The sequence below is a fragment of the Elgaria multicarinata genome, chromosome 10 (assembly GCF_023053635.1).
Source record: "Elgaria multicarinata webbii isolate HBS135686 ecotype San Diego chromosome 10, rElgMul1.1.pri, whole genome shotgun sequence".
In the NCBI taxonomy this organism is placed as follows: domain Eukaryota; kingdom Metazoa; phylum Chordata; class Lepidosauria; order Squamata; family Anguidae; genus Elgaria; species Elgaria multicarinata.
The window spans coordinates 52385579-52409963 of record NC_086180.1 but is presented as its reverse complement, the minus strand read 5'-3'; the positions used below and the strand labels follow the sequence as shown (position 1 = coordinate 52409963).

General features: G+C 39.8%; 1 protein-coding gene across 1 annotated transcript in view; it reads left to right on the top strand.

Annotated features, from left to right (window-relative positions):
- The first annotated feature begins 715 nt into the window (after positions 1–715).
- PDGFC (platelet derived growth factor C) overlaps positions 716–24385 on the top strand; it is a 121445-nt gene continuing 97775 nt past the window's right edge. Inside the window, exon 1 of the mRNA XM_063135760.1 lies at positions 716–1146. Within this exon, the coding sequence (XP_062991830.1) occupies positions 1029–1146 (118 nt within the window). The 5' untranslated portion in view covers positions 716–1028. The remainder of the gene's footprint in view (positions 1147–24385) is intronic.

Sequence of the window (24385 nt, the reverse complement as noted above, 5' to 3'; positions counted from 1 at the left end):
AGGAGAGTTGAAGCGAAAAGGGAGGGCGCGCAAGAATTTGGGGTGGAGCAGAAAATACTTGTGGGGTGGGGGAGAGAAAGAGAGAGAGAGAGAAGACGAGGTAGGCAGAAGCTTTGAGGTGAAGGCTTTGCTTTTAGGGGACTCTCGCGTTAATGTGGTTATTTCCCCCCTCCTTCTTTCTCCAAGCAAAACTTCTGTGGCGTAAAACTGAAACCAGGTGCTGTTGGGCAGTGTAGTGCAGCTGCTGCTTGGGAGAAGCGAGCAGGAGTCTGGAGTGCTCTTTCTTTCTCTCTTTTTTTTCTCCCCTGCCTGCCCGGGTCTTAGCTTTCTGTTCATTTTTATTTTCCTTTCCCACCCATTCCCACCCTCCTTTGAAAGCGAAAAGAAGAAGAAAAGACACAGCACTAAAACCCGAGGAGTTTTAACAGGGGGTGAAAGCGGCTGGCTGACTGGGCAGCTCAGTAGCAGGAGACAGAACCCAAGACGAAGGTGGTGTGTGTGTGCGCGCGCGCTTTCCCTCCCGAAGGGGGCTCGTTTCCCCACCCCTTTCCCTCGGTTTGTCGGAAAGTCTCTAGTTGCCGAAGCTGACAGGTGCTCCTTGGAGGCAGCCGCCACTTCTTCTCGCACCCCCCTTTCCTACCTCCTTTCCCACCACCCCCTTCTCCAAACTTTGTCAGGATTATTGCGTTCTTTAGGAAGCTGCATTCGTGCGCCCCAGATCATGTTTTGAACCTTATGCGAGACCATGAGAGAAATCCTGGCGGAAAAATAAAGGCTGTAGCGGGCGAACAGAAAGTTTTGAATGGGATTATGTGGAAACTACTACCCTGCTCTTCTCTGGTGCCCGATCAGGCTCAGCGTTGTTGTCGCTGCTGCTTTCTCCCCGGCAGTGCAGCCTTGGCGGGCTGGTGGAGGTGGTGAGAAAGGGGAGGACAGCTCGGGAAGGACTTGATCTCTCTCTCTCTCTGCAAGTGCTGGGCGTGTGTTGTGCGTGTGCGTGAGAGAGAGCTCCAACCCCAGCCTGCCAAATGCTCCTCTTCGGGTTCTTCTTGCTGACATCTGCCCTGGTCGGCCAAAGACAGGGAACCCAAGCCGAATCCAACCTGAGCAGCAAGTTCCAGTTCTCCAGTGCCAAGGAGCAAAACGGTAAGGCGTTCCTCTCTCTCTCTCTCTCTTTCTCTGTGTGTGTGTTTTGTTGTTTCCCGAGGAGACATAAAAATGTTTGTAGTTGCGGCAACACACGCGCTGGGGAAGGAGGAGTTGCTGAGCCAGGCAGGATTTGCATTCCCGTCTGCTTCTGCAGAGCCTCGGGGGTTGGGTTGTCGTAGAGCGGCTGCTGGGCGACTTTTTTTTTTTTTTTTTTAAAGGGGCGACTGTGTTTCCACGCTGGAAAACAAGAAGCTCTCCCTCCTGAGATCTTTACAGTGAGGCTGTAAAGATCTCATTTGAAACTCGCACCGTGGGAGGGGAAAACACATCTCCCTTCGCCAGCGAGCCTTGAGGGATTGAAGCCAACATGAATGAGACTTGGCAGATCTGACTTCACGGTGGTTTTTTTGTCACTCCAGGAAACTTGTCAACCTCGTTAACTGAAGCAGGATAGGTAAAAGGGCACCAATTAAGAAGCTAAAAGAGAGGGACCTCATTAAGTCTTTTTCTCTCCGACCCCTCCGTCTATATTTGTGTGTGAGGGAGGGTTCTGATGTCACTGTTCAAATCACTCCCTTTTGCCCCACCTCCCCACAATTCGTCTCTGTTTAGTGTATGTTGGTGGACAATGAACTCTTATTTTGTACCTGCTGGAAACCAGCTAATCTGCATAGGAAATGAGAATAACTTTAAAGCTTTCAAGTGTACCTGAAATGTTTAGAAAACTCTCAAATGCAAGTTCCCCTGGGCTGGGTTTGTGCAGATTTGGAGAAAGGCTCCTTTCATACAGAGGGCAGCTTCAGGGTGTGTAATTTGCTTAGCCTCTGAACTCCCCTATGATTTACATTATTCAGATTTTTAAGACCTCCCCCTCTTCCCCCTTGATCTTCTGTTACTAAGTCATTGAAAGAGGAATACTTTGCAAACAGAAATGTTATATGCCACATGAAACCACACCATGCATAGAGGCTGCCTAAATTTAGGCTATTAAACACCCTGTTTTCCATGGGTGTATGGTAATGTAAGGGGAAAAATGTTTTAGTAGTTTCCTTGTTAGCCTGAAAGACATGATTTCATCTAGGCACAAACTAGTCAAACAGACATAAATAAGATGTGGTGGTAGGGGGAGAAGTCTTAAACTTGCAGTTTGGGGAAAAATGAACATGTTATTGAATAATATCTCAGTTTTGGACATGTTAGTTCAATCCAGTGCAAATTCCTGTGTTTTCTGAAAAATGGTCTTCCTTATATATAGTGTTACAAAGTAAATGAACCAAGTAGCCTCTTGCTGTTGTATGGTTTTGTAGACTGTGCATTGTGCTATTCAATTTAGCAAGGGAAATTCATATTGTTGCTGATTCCTAAGGTGACAACATGTGGCACCTGTAGACTGCTAGAGCTGCTGTTCAAAGAACATCCCAAGGATCAATCTCCAACCAGAGTGACTGCAGAGGGCCCAGAAGAAAGTGATCAAAAGAGTCAGAAACCCAGCTCTGCATCCACAGGAAACTGAGCACACTAACCTTTGTCCTTGAGCAAAGGAAGGCATCTACCTTGCTTGAGAGTAGAGATTCTTTTCATCTTCTAATTCTCCTGTGGAGTGGAGCATTCAGGGCAAAGCTGGGTAATCTGTGACCCTTCAGATATTGTTGGACACCAACCCATCATCTATGACTATTGGCCATGTGTCTGGAGAGCCACCAATTTGTTCCAGAGTTCTGTAGGATGTCCATGATAACCAATAAGCTGAAAATACATTTTATGATGCAGTCCTGCAACCAGTCTAGTTGGCACACATCCTCTTAAGCGAGTTTCTTTCTGTGGAAGAAGGGGTCAAAGTGGCTTATGTACTTTGTGGATTGCACTGTCAATGAAATCATATGAGACCCTGTTTATTCATTTAATTTGTAACATATCATTTCCTAAGGAACTTGGAGCAACATTTTGTGAATACCTGCATACATCAGCTTTTTCTTTTCTTTTTTCTTTTTACGAAGAGAGACCATTTAAGTAGTCTCCTTTCCCTACAAAACTATATCTTATGTGATAGTAGAACTAGTGTTTAAATGTATACAGTTGCCCAAATGTGCAAACAGAAGTATTAAAGTTGGCAAAGTGCCAATCACTCGAATGGTACCACTCTCAATAGTGAATTAAACAGAATTTTATTGATAGCATTTCATTTTGCTCACATAGAGTTATTCATTTCCAAGATCTATTTTTCTAATGGACTACTGGGATAGAGAGGAGTATGATAGTGGCATCACACAGTCTTCAGTGAACTTAAGTAAATAAATTAATCAGGAAAACAATCACCACCCCCATTTTGTAATTTTGCTGTGTATAAATCTGTTTGCACATCTGCATTGCAAGCTACTTTGATTTATAGTTTCTACTTTTGTTACTATGGTACAACTTCTAATGTAAAATTTAAAGTAAAACCACTACATCATTTTCTTAACACTTCCCAGTTATTTATGGGATCTTGTTAATGCTGGTTGAACTAGTTGCAACTTGACATAATTAGAGTGATTTTTGCACTCTACTGCAACTTGAACATTTTGTGTCTGTTAGATAGGAGCAGGTTAAAACTCCTTGAAATTCGAAGTAGAACTTACTCATAACTTGCTATTAAGAGCAAGTGTATACAATCATAACAATACAATACATAACAATACTATCAGGCTTTTTGGGATTGTTTTTGGTTTTTCCTAGCTAGATTGTATGCATGTTTGCTTGGGAGTATGTTCCCCTGAAATCAATAGAATTTATTCCCAAACATACATAGGAGTCCAGCCTCACAGTCTGGTCCTATACATGGGATTAAATAGTAGATATCCATAGAATATAGGGACCTGTCTTAAACCAGAATGTTTTTCTGTCTAGCCTGACAGCAGCTCTCAGACCAGCTACTTGATTCTTCTAACTGGAGATGCCAGGAATTGAATCTGGGAACTTCTTGAATCTGGGAACACATGAAAGCATGTGTTCTACTGCTGAGCTGTGGTTCCTCCCCATCAGTTGCAGCTTCTGTCTAATATATAATAATGTAGTATAATGCTTTAAAATGTTCAAAGTGCTTCATATACAGTATCTTATTGACCTTACAGAAATCCTGTAAAGAAGGTCAGTATCATCATCATCATCATCATCATCATCATCTCTATATTGCAGATGAGGCTGGAGCAGAGAAGCATGCCTAAGGCTGCCTAGTTAGTTCATGGAAGAGAAAATTTTGAAGTAGAGAATTGCTGATACATAGCTCAGTTCCTTAGCCAGTATTCTGTGTAAGCTACTACAATCTCCCCTGTCTTTTATACCATTTAAATGGCTACAGTAACTATAGCTCAGGATCTGCAGTGTCTAGTTAAACAATGTGTAGTTCAGGATCTGCAATGTCTAGTTAGTTGATGGATATCAAGGACAGAGCCCTTTTGGTCAGGGCCCCATAACTCTCTCCCTTGGGATATGTGAGTGGTACCATCTTTTGAATTTTTTTTAAAGCAGCATAAAACACTTTAATGTCAGTTTGTTTTTTATTTTATTTTATTTATTTATTTATTTATTACATTTTATACCGCCCAATAGCTGAAGCTCTCTGGGCGGTTCACATGAATTGCTGCTGGTTTTATGAATTGCTGTTTGTGTTCTAGCTGCTACTACTCAGTTTTAAGGTAATGTAAGATGGTTTTAATTAGATTATTATTTTATTAAGTTTTATGAAATGTTCTATGCTGCACCCTAAAAGGTGGTATATAAATCAGGCAATAAACAAACAATGCAATCCTATACATGTCTATTCAGAAGGAAATCCCATTGAATTGAATGGGGTTATTTGAAGGTAAATTTGTATATGATTGCTACCTTAATCGTTGGTGTAATGTGACATTTTCACCTGGCATTACACATGAGGAATGATATTTTCCATAGCAACTTCCGAGTCTGGTTCCCTGCTGTATAATTAGCGGTGTATGAGAAGTATGCATTTTGCCACTGGCTGCCAGGAATTTAAACTGAATGGTGTAATGAGGCTGGCATATCTTTACTGAAAAATAACTTAAACCCCTAATGCTTTTTCAAAGACCTTTGTTTATAAAAAGACCCTGGCTAGAACAATTGTAATGTGTTCATGAAAGGTGTGTGATGTATATACCAAAGGCCTGGCTCAAAAAGGTATGGTTTTTATGTGGAATGTTACTTGTCATAGTGTTTGTCATTTTCAGCACAAATGTTTTGGATCTTTCAGTTTCTGCATAAAATATTACAATATTGGTAGGGCTTCCATGGCTTTCAAATATAAGTTTAAAATATCTGAGACAATCTATTCCACAAAAATCTCGAAAGACTGGTTTGCTTGAATAGGTCACGAAGTCCTAAACTACTATGCTATTTTCATTGCTAATGTCTAAGGGCATGTCTACACCATGCCTATATCCCGGGATCATCCTGGGATTATCCCTGTGCATCCAAATGACACACAGGGGATCCCGGAAGCAGGCAGGGATGATCCTTCCATTTGCCTGGGATAATCCTTAGGTGTAGAAAGGGCCACTATCAGCCTTCCCAACCTGGTGTGCTCTGTATGTTTTGGACTATAACTCCCAAGCATTACTGACCATTAGTTGGAGGGGGCCAGGTTGGGGAAGACTTGTCTAAATTGTATTTACTGGGAGAGATTCAAGTATAAGTCTGCAATCCTGCACATAGTTAGCTTGTTTAAAATCCAGTTGGAGTCTTTGCAATTTAAGCATCTATGTTTGCAGGGTTGAAGCCAAAATTATAATCCTGAGATGACAAAATGAGAGACAGAAGGTCATGTAAAATATTTGTTAAAGAGTCTATTCAAGGTTAAACACTGCAAAAGTTTTCAGGAAAACAGACAAAAGCAACCTGAAGCCTTTTATACTGGGGGCAATAAAGATGTTGTAAGAAAAAAGTGTTAATGTTTTGCCAGTAACAGTTGCACATCATCTTTCTCCATTCTCTGGGAATAATCTAGCCCAGGTTAAACATTTGTAAAACCTGTTGATTTCAATGGAATCTATTTAAGGATGTGAATAACTCTCCCAACTATCTTCCATTGAAATAAATGGGACAGACAGCTGCTGAGCTTCGACTATGTCCCCTCTCGTAGAACACCTTCTGTAGGTTAGAATGAATGAAGAGGAACACTAACTGTAGCTGTAGATGCTGTTAAGAACACAGGAACATAGGAAGCTGCCTTGTACTGAGTTAGACCATTGGTTCATCTAGCCCAGTATTGTCAATACTGACTGGCAGCAACTCTCCCATGTTTCAGGCAGGATTCTTACTAGCCTTACCTGGAGATGCCAGGGATTGAACCTGGGACCTTCTGTATGCAAAACATGCGCTCTCACTGTGTTAAAGTTATCATGCATGCTCAAGATGCAATTCTACTTCTCTATTTCAGTGAATAAGCCCTTGTAAAATATGGGCAAATTCAGCTCAAAAGTGTGCTAAGGGAACCACTACCCATTTGGTTCTGTTGGAGGACAGGCTATTGGCTGTTCAGTAAAGCCCATCCAGAAATAGCACCTTATAATCAAAATATAAGGAGCCTAGTGTGTGTAACTGGGATTGTTCAGTCTGGGAGTATCATCACATGGGGAAAATCGTGTTTCTTTACCATCACTTCTCCGCCCATACTTTTGTCCCTTATTTTGAAAGAGAAAGTAAACAACATGCATGTGGCCCATTCAGTGGGCCGTTTTGATTGTGCTGCTTCTCCTGCACACAGCAGGACATAGTGGCAAATTCTGTTTCAAAAATAATTTGGATTTACTGGGGTCTTTTTTTGTTGCTTGAAGAAGACTAGAAGGGGCAGGCGGCATGTGGGATGCAGATGATGTAGTGAATAGGACCTGTGAAAATCCATGAGTGCCCAGTAATGAGTGTGCAATAAAACACTCGTCTCATGACGCCCTGGGAAGCAGAGTGCCTTTATATGGTACCCCTGGAAGGCAAAGGGGTTGGGGTTGGGGATTTTAAAGAAAATGTTTTATTGAAAGATTATGACTAGTTTCAAAAAAAGTATGACTAGTTTCCCAAAAGAGAGAGAGAGAGAAAAGGGAGGGGTTTGTTAGATGGCTGGTGCAGCTCCACATTGTGGCTTTTTCCTTTAGAGAAATGGAGGGAAGGGGATGATTAGTATAGGAGTTAGAGAAGGTAGAAAATGAAATTTAAAGGAAGAGAAGAGGATGATTACCAATCCTTCTTTATTCTGTCTGGGAGCTGGAATAGAAAGAAATGATTCAGAGGGGTGGAAGCAGGCACCACGTGGCTTCTCACAAACAGACAGGCAACAGCTCTTTTTGGCTAAGTTGGAAGAAACTGAACTTAAGCAAATTCTTATTGCTAAGGCAGTTATAGATCGGGAGTTCAAAAGTTACTGTAAAATGGTTCTGGAAGGGCAGTGCCCAAATGTAGAAATGGAAAAATATTGTAAGATGCCTTTTTAACAAAAGACATTTTTGCTGGGAAACTACAGCTTGATTTGCCCTATGCAGTCAAGCCTTTGCTAGGCTTACCTCCCCAGGGAAAGCAAAGAGGAAAATTGGTTTAAGCCAAGGTGATCTGTGAAAGGACAGACAAAAATGGTAGTAGAACTTTGCTGTCCTGGCAACAGTGCATTGCCAATAGCCTTTTCAAACAGCAGTAATTTTCTCTGGTTTATATAAAGCAGTTCATTTATTTACAATTCCCACTGCTGCTTCCATTATTCTCCTTAGCTTTGCTTTCATACTGGGAAGAAAAACAATGGATATAACATATCCCCTTTCATTGAATAATGGCATAATGAAAAAGGTGCTTCACCCAACAAATCCTGCCTAGCAAGACTGAGGTATACAGTAAAGCCTGTGCCATCTCTTTCCAGCATCTGACTGTCTTCCAGAAGGAACTTAATACCAAATTAGCAATGCTTAAGAATCCTTACATGGATGATTGCATATGCAAACTATAATTCAGTGGACCCTTGTGTTTACTAGGGCTGAACCAAAAGTTCTCAGGCAAGAAAGCCCTCCCTTGCCTTTTGTAGCCTGTTTGTGTGATCCTGGTATGCTTCTACTGCTGAATGCCATTCCTCCCCCCCCCCCCCCCGTGCTTTTTTTTTTAAGCAGATGATATCAGAGTGAAGCAGGAAGCATTGTCCTCACTCTGATATGGCCACTGCAAATGCCATCATGCAGATGAATCTCATCTGGTTCATTCTATTACAACGCCTTGCCCTCACTCGGACAATAAATGTAGTAAATACATTACCATGGTTTTCAGTGTTCTGCCCCTATCAAAAATACAGATTTCTCCTCTGTAACCTGCAAGTGGAATATTGAAGGGTCTGGGGGTGGGGGATTTGGGGGAAGCCCTATTTCATCGGTCCCCAACCTTTTTGGCACCAGGGACCAGTTTCGTGGAAGACAATTTTTCCATGGACCCAGGGGGGTGTTGTTGTTGAGGGGATGGTTTTGGGAATCCATGCCCGCCCCGCCCCCACTCCAGTGTCCTGGCTTCGCTTTGGCTGGGTGGGTGCCCAGCTGAAGCAAAGCCAGGATGCTGGGGCAGACGGGCGGCTTCGGAACGGCGCGCCCGGAAGTCGCTCTCCCAGAGCAGCTTCCGGCCGGGTGCACCATTCCGAAGCCTCCACCCCCACCCCAGCATCCTGGCTTTGCTTCAGCTGGGCAGGCAAGATGGTGCCCCGCACCCAGGAACGCTGTGGTGGGGGTGGGGGTGGGGGTGAGTGAGTGAAAGCAGCTCACCTGCACGGCCTGGTTCCTAACAGGCCACAGACTGGTACCGGTCTGTGGCCCAGGGGTTGGGGACCCCTGCCCTATTTAATAGATTTAAACTAAGTCACTAAGCCATGGCTAGACCAGGCCTGTATCCCAGAATTGTCCCGGGATCATCCCTGTGCATCCAAATGACACACGGGATCCCGGGAGCAGGCAGGGACGACCCCTCCATTTGCCTGGGATAATCCTTAGGTCTAGCTAAGGCCATAGTTACAGTCACTGGAAACAGCCCATGTCTGTAGGGAGAGAGACTGAATACCCATCTCTTTATTTGATGACAACTTTTATACCTCCAGAGGGAGCATGAGGTTGGTTGGGGATTGGCGGCTAATTCCAACACAGGAGGTGTCAGTGTTGAAGGTCGGCATTAAACCTCAACACAGAGAAGGAGGAAGAGCTCTATATGCCTTCTTTGTGTATCATACCCATGCAAATTTCAGGAAACGTAATGCAATAAAAATGTGAGGAATGTGGCTGTTGAAAGTTGAATGTCAATTGAGAACATTTTAAGCACTGTAAATCTATATCTTGCCAAGAAACTCAATGACTCATAGTGGGTGGCAAATTTCTTTCTGTATTCATAAAGATAAATAAATAGTACTTAGAAATATGTCATGTAAAAAAGAAGAGTTGATAAAACAAAATGTAATTGTCTTAATTCTAGTTTCTCAGTCCAGGTCAATATATTTTGTTGGAACATTTATAAAATCTTTTGCAGGAGAGCTACTTTATATTTGGCTGAAATTACATGAAATACTAGGTAATTTAGTAATTCCTTATATAAAGCAAATGTTAAGCTCTTTATTAATTTGGAAGTCCTATCAATATTATTCTATAACAAAACAATGGTCATATGAGAAAAGGTGAACTGCTTAGAAACTCCCTAGGGGATATTCAGGAATGCATACATGCTTTTGTATACACTATATGTATAGCAATGCATTCCACACAATGAAGAAGTAATAGCATGCAAAGATAGAGTTTTCATTTACTCTGCTTTCTAGAGAGGAGGAATTAGTACTATTAGGAGCACAGAAAGCTGCTTTATACAAAGTCAGACCATTGGTCCATGTAGCTTGGTATTGTTACTGACAGCAACTGCTCAGGGTTTCAGGCAGGCGACTTTTACAGCCTGTTTGGAGATATAACAAAGTGTAACTATCATTATTTGAATAATATGGAAGAAATTGAACCTACCCAGGCTTTTATGTACTTCAGAGCAGTTTTTTTTTAAAAGGGGGGCCGACCTGCTCTGAAGTACATAAAAGCCTGGGTAGGTTCAATGATAATTCCTGTCCTGTATCTGAGATGATAATGATGATGATTGTCTTCTATGTATATTTTCAGCTATTTGGCCACTGAAGAAGACAAGCTGTCGAAACGCGTTTGGCCTATGCTTATTGTGATGATTGAGCATGGTTTTTATTGTATTATTGGTTTTGAATGTGTATAATAAGTGCTCTTGGAAAATTATATCAAGTATTAATTTTGATAATTACAGGATAGGACAGGAACCTCTCGTGCAAGCACTGAGTCACTACTGACTCTTGGAGGGACGCCAGTTTTCGCTGACGTTTTCTTGGCAGGCCTTGTAGCGGGGTGGTTTGCCGTTGCCTTCCCCGGCCATTATTACCTTTCCCCCAGCTAACTGGGTACTCATTTTACCGACCTTGGGAGGATGGAAGGCTGAGTCGACCCGAGCCGGCTGCCTGAGACCCAGCTTTCGCTGGGATCGAACTCAGGCCGTGGGGAGAGTTTCAGCTGCAGAAACTGCTGCTTTACTGCTCTGCGCCACTTTGTATTAAATTTTATATATTTATTATTTATTTCCTTAACTTCTTCGTTATCTATATTTTGGTTTTGGTTAAGGTTAGCACCTGTTTTTGCATTATTGCCTATTTGGAGATGCCAGGGATTGAACCCAAAACCTTCTGTATTCAAAGCATGGGCTCTAACACTGAGTTATGGCCTTTTCAGTCTTCAGAGTGGAATCTTGGACAGGGGTGGATTGAGTCCTGGTAGGAACATAGGAAGCTGCCTTATACCAAGTCAAACCATTGGTCCATCTAGCCCAGTATTGTAGACACTTACTGGCAGCGGCTCCCTGGGATTTTTTCCCTGCTCCACCTGGAAATGCCATGGATCGAACCTGGGACTTTCTGCATGCAAAGCAGATGCTCTACTATTTATTTATTTTATTTATTTATTACACTTATATACCTCCCCCATAGCCAGAGCTCTCTGGGTGGTTTACAGAAATTCTAAAATTGAGATTTTAGAAATCTCAATTTCTAAATTTACAGTATTTCTCAATTTACAGAAATTCTAAAATTGAGACTACTGAGCTATGGCCCCTTCTGCCTGTTAATTCATTTCAGGAGTAGAGAAATATACATGTCAAAGGTGCTATATATGCCAGCGTGCAAGTAATTGTCATGATGTCTGCACAGTTATAAGAACAAAAAAGTTAATTTTTAATTGTTTTCACTGCTTATTGCTGTAGCAAGAGTGAATATTCCTCCTGCAGTTGTTGCATTTTGTACAGCAGAAAATTTATGCAAGAGAGGATGTTACTGTGCAATCCTTTGCAGTTTAGATAGAAAAAATGCCCAGAACTTTCAGCATAGCTGGGATGGAGAATGCTAGAAGTTGCAGAACCTTTTTCTGTCTAAACCTGCACAGGATAGCACCCTTAATGTGTTAATATTCAATTGTTGGTTAATATGTGATTGCAAATGTGATTGCAAATACATTGTGACTTAATTTTCTTATTGCCTTGTAGCCAGAATTCCAGATTGTTGAAACGTTCTAAAGCTCTCATTAATATTTTATGAGGGACTTTGCTGTATTATTAAACTGAATTCTGATGTTACAGTAGCTGATGGACAAATGATTGGGAATGCTCTGCAGACTCATAACCCCCTTCTTCTTCCTCCCTTCTCATGCATAGCTTTCCCCCTTCCCTTTCCTGATATTCTTGAACCATAAATTTGCCACCATGCCTGAAACAGGAAGACTGTGGTTAGCACTAGCAAGAATGACCTCTGTGGGGAGAAAGGAGCCTGGCGTCCCAAACTGCTGCTGCAACTCCTGAACTGGAACACTGTTTTGTGGGTGCAAAAGACTTATACATAACATTCGGTTCAAATATATCTTATTTTGAATATTAAACACCTACTTTTTGAGCTCCACTGGCTTCTCTGTTTGCTCCAGAGATTAACATAGATAAGATAACTGAACAGGCAGTTATTTACATCAATGGAAGGTAACTTTTGACCCTCCAGATTTTTTTAACCTATAGCTCTCTACTTAGCATACTGGATGGATAGTAGGGATTATAAACCAAAACATCTGGAGGGCCACATGTTGCCCACCCCGATCTACAGAGTGATGTAGCTGAGCCAATTAATCTCCATACCTTCTGAATTAAAGCTGATCTGACGCAAATAATAGTACAGTTTTAAAGTCTCTTTTTTATTATTTTACGCCATTAACTCACCAGAGCAGGGAGGGCACAGCACCTTAATTTCTTTAGCAGGTGATTTTGTTGACATTTTGTTACAATACTTGAGCACTGTAAATATGATCAGTGTTATTATTTACAGTCGTCTAAGAGCAAGCTGCATGTTGAACTACAACCTTGAGCTCCATCAGACGGGGTGAAATCATGCTTGCCTACCATCGATTCTCCACCCCGCTTTTCCTGCTCGATACTTCCTCCTTCTCTTAGCAAGAGGAAAGAGGAAGTTAAAAAGTGCACGTGGCCCATTCATTGTACTGCTTCTCCTGCACACACCAGGAGACAGTGGCAACTTCCATATTTAAAAATAATACAGACTTAGTTGGTTGTGTTGTTTCTCACGTGAAGAAGGCTAGAAGGGGTGGGAGGTGCGCTGGAGACAAAAATCCATGAGCGTCCAGTAGCAAATGTGCAATAAAATGCTCGTCTGATGACACCCCGTGTGTAACATTCACCTGATGATCCCTCCATTGCAAAGTACTTTTGGGAAGGAGAAATTTTCCCTGCCAATCAATTTCCCCTAAAATTCACATCTCTAGCTGCTACAGCTGCCAGTATTCTATACTCGTGTTTACCTAGCAAATATGCATCTGTGGGGGTTACAAGAGAGAAATGGTGTGTAGACCCTATGTTAAGCACCCTTTATCTCTGCCTCTTTTGTGAAGTGGTCTTCCCCAAGCATAACTTGCAACAGAGATACAGTAATGGGGGTACAGTAATCATCATGTAATTCATAGTTTGGCCTTAAAGGAATCATACTTTTTTTCTTTTTTCTTTTTAAATGACTTTTCTGTGGAGATTTTCTCCAGAGGATGAAAGTTGGTTTGTAAACGGAACAGATGCTTGATTCTGCATAATTCACCAAAATTCTTTTTTGTGGAAGTCTAATGTCAGAGTACTCTTTCCTGAATTGCAACTGAGTTTGAGAGCCCCTCAGGTGTAGCAGGACTTTGGCGCCCCCTTCCAAATTTGGGATAAGGTGCAGGGCCAGATATGTAACATATACAATTTAAAGGAATTTTGAGTTCGTGGGGAAAACAAAGAGAAAAAAGCTTTTTAAAAGTTCAGAATTGGTGTTATAGGCAATATTTTCTTATCAAACCCAAACATTATTAATTTAAGAACATGCCATAAATCAAATATGTAACTACGTAAAATTGTGGCATTTGGCTTATTTATGTACTTTGAAAGTCTAAATTACTTCATTCTCTTAAAACTCAATGTTAGAGATGCAGCTGCATGTTGAGGTACCTAAATATAGCATAGCTTTTGATGGTTACGAAAATTGGAAAACATAAAATAAAAGTGAGAAATAGAAGCCATCAACATTGTAGTAAATAATAGGAAGTTTTTATTATCTGAGCTTAAAAACAGTATGCAGACCTCAGCATTTCAAATAGAAATTAATAACTCATATTTTAGAGAGAGAATCTGAAAACAAAATATTCCTGTAATGTAATTAAGGGATAGTAATAATACATTCACCTATACTTTATTATTGAAGAAATCATTATATCAGCATGGTAAGTCCTGCTGGTCATTCTGAAATGAATGCAACGTCACCATGAAGATCCTCGGTGGCGAGCCTTCTCTGTAGTTGCACCCACCCTCTACAAAACTCTCCCTCATGCGGTTTGGAAGGCGGAAAACATAACATCTTTTAAACACCTCCTGAAAACATACCTTTTCACACAGGCTTTCCCTGGAATTTAAATTAGCGGGTTTTATATCCTTTTTAAATAAACTTTTAATGTTTAAAATTTATCTGTATTTGCTGTACTTTATGGTTTTAATTGTGCACTGCCCAGAGAGCCTGGGCTGATGGGCAGTGTAAAAATGTAATAATAAATATAACTATATCATGTACCAAAATAAATTTCTCTTCGCCTGTCACTTTATTTATTATTGCATATATATCCTGCCTATTTTTTCCTCCAATGAACCCAAGGTGGCATACATCCTTCTCCTCCTCTCCATTTTACCTTCACAACAATAACCCTGTGAGGTAGGTTGGGCTGACAGTTTGTGACAGGCCCAAAGTCACCCAGTGGGTTTCCATGGCTGGGATCTCCCGACTCCCAGTCCAACACCTTAGCTACTACACCACACTTGTCACTTTGCTTCACACTAAGACATAAGGGAAGAAGGAGCAATGGTTTGACAGCTCCCATTCTAATGGACAGATAGCTGCACCACTCATGGCATAACTGAATGGCCATAGGCTTTGTGCTTTCACCCTAAAATGTTGGGGCAAAGTGGCCTCCTCCCTCTAATGAACGTGTGTGTGTGTGTGTGTGTGTGTGTGTGTGTGTGTGTGTGTATGTGTAATGACATTTAATGTAGAGACTTGCTCAGGCATATTCTCTGGATACATTTGTAAAACACTTGCCCAAAAGATCCTGTGCAGTGTTTCTCTGGCACTTTAAATGGAGAAAGTGGAGGAATCTAAGTTTTCTTAAAGAAGTAAAATTGAAGATTCATTCAGTAAGGCAGAGGTGATCTCTAGAGGTTTTGGATTACAATTTCCATATTCTCTGACTGTTGTCCATACTGGCCAGAGCTGATGAGAGTAGTAGTTCAAAACACCTGGAAGGCAACAGGGATGCTATTACTGCAGCTAGAAAAAACACATTTCAGTTCCTTTGTTGCTTTCAGTGGTTTTAAAGGTGTACTTCAGTTTGGTGCAACCATTCAGATTTCTGCTAAAACAGTTTTGTGAGAACTGTTTTCAGGAACGTCTTGCATAGTATAAAATCATTCATAGGAATTGATTTTTTTTAATCTTTCGGCCAAGGGATGATACCATCTAATTTCTTGGCATACATAAAGGGACAGCTTCCTGATGATTCGTTGATCTTACACTGATATAATCTCCTTGATGTTGGAAGACAGAAGTGTATAAATTTAGTGTAATGTTTCCTAAATTGGTGTGGATTGCAGTTAGTGGCTGGAATCCAGAGAAGTCTGGGATGTGTACCGGCTGGGGTGGTGGTATTACTAATCCCCCCCCTTTTCCTGGTAGCCTGTTGAGCTTAATGGAATGCTGCTCTGGAGGGTTCCCCGACCTTTGGGTGGCTTTAATTGGGGCCATTAAATTCCATTAAATGGAGAAGCTGAAAAGCCTCTTTACTTACATGCACCTTTGAATCCCATCCATAGCACTCAACCTTTACAGTGGCTATAAGTCCTTTGAATGACACAAGGCACAGGAAATGCTTTTGGTGTGGGGTTGTATGGTATTTTCAATCTGCAAATATTGTTCCAAGTATTTCACCAGTGGTGGTGAATTTTATATGAGGCCACTTCCATCAGAAAAGAGCTTGTTCAACTTGCTTGTGGTTATGGATCTCATTCAAACACTCTAAAACAAAATAAAGGGAATGGATGTAATAACTTCTTTATGGAAAAACTATAAAAAAATTGCTGGGTTGTGTAAACAAATTGGGACATTTACTGGATGTTTAAGTGATAGATCTAAAATCCAAACTCAAGAGTGTGGGTTATTTTACAGCCATCTTGACTATATTTCACCTGTAAAATGAAATATAGAATATTTCATTATGCAGGTGATGGAATAATTTTCTTTCAGTTATTAGGATTTTTAGATGAAAAGTGACAAATACATTACTATGAAACTGTAATGTATATTTTATTTCCTGTACTGCTAAAATTTACTACTGTGACAAACAGCTTATAAGTTTGTAAATTAAAAGAAAAAAAAAGATACCTCCCCACAAAAGACCCAAGGATGTGTTTAGCTTCCAGGACTTATGGAATGTTGATGGCAATTGAACTTCTTTTTTTAATTTAGCAGTAGCATGTCAATTTAGACAAAAAAAAGGTAGCAACAAAGAAATGGATTAATTCTATTTCTGACATAGCTGTTATTTCATATGAAAAACGTGATTGATATATTGTTTTTAAACATTTACATACACAGCACAGTTGTGTGAACATGAATAGAACACCAGGCTTTTGCATGTGGTTGAACACTGGATTTGGGCTGGAAGATTGTCAGGAGGGACAACTTAAGTGGACTGACACTATTTCCTAAGGGTGTTTTATATGGGGGATTTGGGGTCAAAATCTAAACCTGCTTCAACATTTTTAATTAACTGCAGATTGTCATTTCATATAAACACAACAAACTGGGGTTAATCTTAAAAGTTTGTTTGAAACAAGGCACAGGTTATGAAGCTGGCTTATGTCATCAAAGTACATTTAAGATTAACTGCTGTTTAAGGTTCAGATGTAACACTATTACATATAATAATAATAATAATAATAATAATAATAATAATAATAATAATGTTTTTTATCTCATGGGTCACACACACTTGGAGTGTGTGAGCCCAAGGCTTATTATAAGCCATGGTTTATCATGAAAATACAGCTAGAGGCTTATGTCAATCCTATAATATCGTCTACTGTTAACATTGCAGTTGGACCTGAGACTGATTTAGTATGTGTGGATCATTTCGCAGTAACAAGACCATGAAAAAAGTGCACAGGCAGTGTCCTTTCAAGTTAAAAAAATGGTGCTGAGACAACAATAGAGCAGGTTAACAGTGATTCTGATCAGAAGTGGAAAAAAAATGATAGAGAATGGAAAGTAACTCATGTCTTGATGCACCTGTTCATGTTATTTTAAATAACAATATTCATACCAAAAAGGAAACATGAACATTTGGCAGAGGACTTCATTGTTCTGGAATTGTTCTCTTATTTTCCCCCTTGCCGCAATTGCCTCTTGTAAACAGTCATCTTTTAGGGACATGTTGTGTACACTGCATTCCCATTCATCCAGTAATTGTTCCTCATCTACCAGCTTATAAAGCTACCCTGTAACACCTTTCCTTATCTTTGCAGTATGAGTGTTCTACACCAAGGAAATTTACTGTACTATAAATATGAATGTGATAAAACTATGATCTGTAAGTATTTGGTAAGCTGGTGAATAGTTAAACTGAAGCAATTTGTTTACCTAATGAACACTGGCGCAAAGAGTCATTAAAAGTGTCTGAAAACATGTCCTCTTGACATCATCAAGGGTAAATAAGGATATTAGTTGATGGAAAAATAAACTGAGAAAAGTGTAAAGGGCCTCTTTGGGAATCCTTAAAGGCCAAGTGGAGAGTTCTGTAAAATGACTGAAAGGTTGTAGCATGCTAGGTTTCCTGCTATATTTGGTGAAAAATTGCATCAAAAGTTTCAAGGACAAGGGGAAAATCAGAAATCTCTGTTTTGGATTCAGGTTTTGGTTTCTAGTTTGATATGTTGTAATAGTCTAAGCCTGACGGGAAAAACAGGAGTTCTGACAACATATTTTTCAATTAAAAGAGAAGTAAAACAAATATTGTTAGCATTGGGAAATAAGCAACTTGCTTTCTTACATTAGAAAGATGACATGCAGGATTTGTTAAGACAAGTTTACTTTCTGAGTAAGGGATTCAAAAGTCTCAAATGCTGGGAAAAGATTGATGAAGTGTGTTTTTATAAACCAAATATATTTAGAGGTTAATTGTTTGTGGGGTGGGGAAGCCAGAATTAAGACTTAAGCACAGTACTAACCAATATTTAGAAGGGAAGTCTCATGATTGTGTTAATTCCTACACAAGATATAAAAAGATCTAGCTTTTAGATGGCTTGAGTACTGGATCTAGTCACATTCCTTTGGCCATCAGCAGGCACCTGTGGGGCTGTTGTATGGGAATAGTTGGGCTGGAGGAACTGGCTCCAGCTTGAAGGCAGCTGGGCTTGCTATTTGCAGATGATTTGGGAGGATGGATGCCTTGATTTTGTTGATGGAGCCTTATCTTCATTTCCACTACAGCCCCTCAAATAGCCCTAGGCAACTTGGTTGATCCTGATTCAGGGAAAAAGCTGGCTTATTGTTTGTGAAGATGGTATAAAGGTGCAGTGAAATAAGACCGGCTGCCTGTGGGGCACACCTATATCTCTTTAAAGCCTTTTCACCTTAATGCAATTTCCCGTATACTTCAAGCCAGTGATGTGGGCTTTTTGACACACTAATTTTAGGAAACCGCTGAAATGTGCATGATGTGGTGATGCTCATCTATTTCAAAAGAGTTCAACTCTCACTCATTAAGGTTGGTGGGGTGTCTTCAGTTTTATTGCAATTTATTAGTTCCATTTCACTTAGAGACATATATATTAATGACATATATGTATTTTAATGACATGTATGTGTCTTCTCACTAATTTGCTAAGTATATCACATAAAAACATTACAGCTTTGAAATGACCAAGCTTGCCTAATATTGTACTTACTATTGGTACACATGCTTTTTTAATAATGAAGTTTTGAAAGGGGATTTTTTTTTACTATTTTTTACTAATGGTCATTTTTACAAATAAACTTATGAAATAGAAAATTTTCTGTGAAAAACAAGCACTGGAAAATTGTCCACCCCACATTGCTGTCTCAAGCCAATGATACCAATGACAGCCTCTGTTCCACCCTTGCAAGGCCGGGGATCAAACTTTGCCACCACGGATCCCAGCCTACTTCCTTAGGGCTCCAATGTCCTCTCAGCTATGCTTGATAGCTTGCTTTCCTCCTTAGCTCCAAGAGCTAAATTAGCACCAAGAGCTAAAATGAAAGAGGTGCAATAGCATCCAGACAACACCATAATTGCCTTGTTGTCTTGTCTCAGGTGACATGCTTATGGTTTAAATAGCTCTGCTTGGGCTATTGTTGGGTCTGTTGAGACTTCTAGTGGAGGAAGATCTACTTCAAAAGGAGGCACTCCAAATCCTGCACATGCGCTTACCATGTGATAACTTGATCACATGGAAAGGATCTTTCACTGACAGAGCTGCTTTACTGTATTAAAGCAGTTTGCATGAAAAGGGTATTGGCCAAATATGATGAATATACCGCTTGATGTGTCACTTGAATTGTTCTTATAAAAGACTTCAATCGTCCTGTTCAGACAATACACTAAGCCATAGTTAGGCCACTAACTCTTTGCCGTAAATGGTTAGTGAGTGTGTTTAATCTGTGGTTATGTAGCTACCATGGTTAGGAATGGTTCACACAACACACTAAGTCATGGTTCACATGACATGCTAAGCCATAATATTTAACTCAAAATGCTTAATCACCATGGCTTAAGCATGTCGTCTGAACAGGTTCACTATGGGAAAACTATTTTCCATATTAAAGTTATGTCCGTTTCCCTCCAACAGAGATGCAAGCTGCAGATATTTTTTAAACTGTAAGACATCAGAGATCATGGTACAGGGAGAGTCTGGTATTTGATATGGTCAACCCATCCCTTAAACAATGTGGTTGGTTGGAGGGTGATGTAGAAGAGGGGGAAATGATCATGATGTGAAATAAAAAAAATGATCGCATGATGGGAGACAGTTGGGTAGATCTATTGGGTAATATTCCTATAGAGAATGGGTAGACAGCCTGGAGGTCTCCCAATGTTTTGCACTACAATTTCCATTATCACTGTCCATTGCCTTTGCTCTGTGGGTCTGATGGGAGTTGTAGTCCAAAACATCTGGAGGTCACCAGGCTGCCAACTTCTTCATACAGCATTGGAGAACAAATTCATCAATTACAGAGCTGGCTGAGTCTCTTTAACCACCTCACTGAAATTTCACAGTGTAGTTTCAAACTGCCTGCTGTTCAAAGAAGCAGCTGCCTGTCTTTAAAATGGGAAGAGTGTGTATGTGTGTGCACACACACACATGGGCATGCATTATCAAAGCTGTGCAAATCTGAATTTTAAAGAGATTCTGAAAGAGAAATCCAAAAGAAAGGGAAATTTATCTCAGGATTAGTTAATTCAGATCAATTGTAATTCATATTTATTAAATTCAAAATAAATACACATGGGAGTTTTAAATATTTATTTTACTTTTGAATTTCCAAAATGTTAGAACTCTGTTTGATGCAAGGATGCTGTCATGCCATATAACATAGAAATGTAAGTGTGAATATTTCCTGTGTCACTCTTTTGCCATAGATGGGAAGCGGTCTTGAATTTCTGTATAAAAACCTTCATCTTTAATTAGGCCTTCTCTTTTCTGAGCACTTGAAGAATAATTTGAGACTGTCTTCACCATGCTTCAGGTATTTACTTTAAAAGGAAGGCAGACTTGATGTAAATACCTTTTAGAAAAATATCATTATTTATTTATTTTATTAAGTTTATATATATATATATAGTTTATATATATATAGCCGAAGCTCTCTGGGTGGTTTACAAAAGTTAAAAACAGTGAACATTAAAAAGTATATAAAATTTAAAACCATCGAAATATAACAACAACAGTATAAAACAACAGTATCCATTAACAGCAACAGTTCTGGGATCCATTAATAAACAAACAAACTTAGCATATGTCGTTAAATGCTGTTAATCCTGGGAGAAGAGAAAAGTCTTGACCTTGCGCCAAAAAGATAACAATGTTGGCGCCAGGTGAGCCTCATTGGGGAGATCATTCCATAATGGGGGGGGGCACCACTGAAAAGGCCCTCTCCCTTGTTGTCATCCTCCGAGCTTCCCTTGGAGTAGGCACTCGGAGGAGGACCTTAGATCTTGAGCGCAGTGTACAGGTAGGTTCATGTCAGGAGAGGCATTCCATCATGTATTGTGGAAGAGTGAGCAGTAATGGGCTCATTTGTTCTAAGTCTTTTTAGAAAATGCCAAGAAAATGTGCTGGCTTTTTCTTTTCTTTTTACTGTTCTCCAAAGCATCCTCCCACTTGTCTGCTATTTTCCATTCTAGTTACCCCAATTCCCCAAACTTCCACTTGGTGTGGGTTTGGGCATGGAACCTGAGAAGACCATTAAAAGCCAAGGGCAAATTCAAGTTTTCACCTTTCTGCAAGGATGGCTTTCACTTCATTGTAAGCAGGAGTTCTAGGTATTTTTGTTTGTTGTTGTTGTTGTTGTTATTGTTATTATTATTATTATTCCTGCTAGTAAATGAGTCAAGAAGAATATAAACTATACACCCCAAAGTCAGCAGTGAAGACTCTGATCTTACTTCGATATCTTAATTGCAGAGTTTGGAACTGCTTAGATACAGCCCTTGCTCGGTTAACTGCGGCACACTTCTTTTGCTTCCTGCTCAATGAGTCACGAGAAATAAAAACTACATTTACCAGAATTACTGTTAGCCCTCAGCTTTAGTCTTAGCTGCTGTTTTCTCTCTTCCCCATTCACATCTTGGTAAATTTGTGAAAGGGTGGGAAAGATGGCAGCAGGAGAAGGAAACTGGTATGTGAGAGGGCTGGTACTGAGCCATTACAACCTGGAGTGAAATTTGGATGGGAGTTGGTTTGGCTCATAATTCAAAGATTTCCAACCCAATTCCCAAAATTGTTCTTCATGTCTAGTTATGTATTATTGTAAAGCTTTTGGAAGTTTAACTTTTGGTGGGGTTTTTTGGGTTTTTTAAACACACACACTGATTAGCATAGAATACCCAGTTCCACTTCTCCTTTTAAAAACCCTGCTGCCCGTTCCCTAAACTCCTTTTTGAATGCAAGAGACCTTAAAGAGCAATTTGGATCTGTGCCAGCATTTGCTGGTACAGGAACTCTCAGGAAAAAATCAGATGTATGCAACTCTCTAGATTATGGTTTATCTCTCTCTTATAATATGTAACAGAAGTTCAAATATGTACCTTGTATTTCCACATAATAATTTACATTTCAGGCTGACTATTAAAGGGTTGAAAATTTCTGATCAACATGTTTTATACAGTATTTGATGTGAAAATAGAAGCTGATATGAATCTGTGCAAATACGTTAGAAATTTATTATTTTGACCTTCTCTGCTGTTACTTGCTTTTTCTGGCTCATTTCAAGAGGGCATGTGAGCACAAAAGAATGATACGTATTTATATATTTGTAAATTCTCTCTCACTCTCCACTTAAGAAACATGCACACAGACCTTTTATGGTCAGTAATAGAGTATTCCCCTCTACATTTTTAGAGGTTACATATGAAACCACAGCAAGTATGTTCTTAGTTTAATGGATAATTCTTCATGAATGTTATCTAAAATGTGAAAAAGGAATAGCAGAAATACTATTTTTTTCTATATTTCCCTTCCAGTATGAATAGATTTTGCGATGTTGATGATGAATATATTATAAAGATAAGTTTCTGGTTCCATTTTGCTGGCTATTTGAGTTGAATGATTGTTTCTATTTCCAAAAATAGTATCTAGACAAACTTTGGCTGTATTTCTTGTTATTTGTAAATTACATGGTTACGTTTTGGGATTTTCAGCTATCCCCAAATGTAGAACATTTATTTTAATACCCTTCTGTTGCTTGTGTTCCCTCTGTTTTGCAAACATGCAAAATATAATTGGATTGGGAGCAGGGCTATTGTATGATAAGGAAGGAATTGGGGCTAATTTGAGGCTGATCTACACTGTGGCATCCATATAGAAACTTCTAAACAACAGTTCTGTGTGATGGCCACTATATATGGTAGTCCGATGGTGAAATAGGAAGTAAATGCAACTAACATAGTCTCTATCATTGTATATTGTGATGGAAACATGTGTCTCTTAATTAAACTAGCTATCATGTTGATGTGACTGATATATATCCAGATTAGATTATTGACATATTTTCTGTGTGAGGCTGGCTTTGACATTTCAGTTGGGCAGGAAATTTCAGTTGGTCCAGAATACAGCATCCATACTTCTTTTTTGGGGGGTGGGGAGACTTTTGGATCATAGTACTCCAGTGTCATTCCGGCTTCACTGATTTTCAGTTTGTTTCTGGTCCCCTATTTATTATTTATTTATTGCATTTATATTCCAGCTTCTTTTTTCCAAGGAACTCAAGCTGGCGTATGTAATCCTTCTCCTGTCCATTTTATCCTCACAGCAACAATCATAGAATCATAGAATAGTAGAGTTGGGAGGGGCCTATAAGGCCATCGAGCCAATGCTCAATGCAGGAATCCACCCTAAAGCAATCCTTTGAGGTAGGTTGGGCTGAGAGTCTGTGACTGGCTCAAAGTCACCCATTGAGCTTCCATGACTGAGTAGGGACTAGAACATGGATCTCCTGACTCCCAGACCAACACTCTAGCTATTCTGCCAAACTGGCTCTCAGTGTTTGTTTTAACCTTTAAGGTCCTGAATGGAATGGGGCCCAATAGAGGATCATCTCCTTGCATGTGAACCTGTTAATGAACGCTGTACATGATCAAAAATCAAATTGTTCCAAAGGGATTGGGATTTTGGGAAGTTGTGAAACCTAAGCTGTGGAATGCTATCCCTAGAGCGGTCTGTCTCTCTACTATGCTGTTCACATTTGAAGAGCAACAATCTGGCTTTTTAAGAGGGTATTTTGATTGGAGTAAATAATTTGCTGTTCTTATTATTTCCTTGGCTGTCTGGTTTTATTCTTTTATTGAGTGTATCTTATTATTTTATTTAAATGATTTAATTATTAGAGTGTTACCAACCTCAAGAATTAGACTCAGACCCTTTTTCAGTTCTTAAGAAAATGGTATTTTTTTCTTAGATCAATTTGGTGGCATCACCTTCAGCTTCGGTACCCAACTTGAGGCAAGATTTGGAAATCTGAAGTTTCTTGCCTCCCATTGACTATCATGGGAAATAATTAAAAAACCCTCTAATGTTACGTCTTTTTGTCAGACATGGATGAATTTTTCAAACTAATGGCTCCTTAAGGAGGCAATTGTGCCTGACAAATCTGAGAAAAATATGTGCAGTGTGTTTTGTGCTATGCATCCTTATATTTTTATTTATTCGTTTATTTTTTTAAAGGGAACTACTTATAACTTTTTATTTCTTCTCAGAATTGGATGAAATTTTCTGAGATAGTTGCTCCTTCTGGGGGGATCAAGCTGCCAGGTTTCAGTTGAATGGG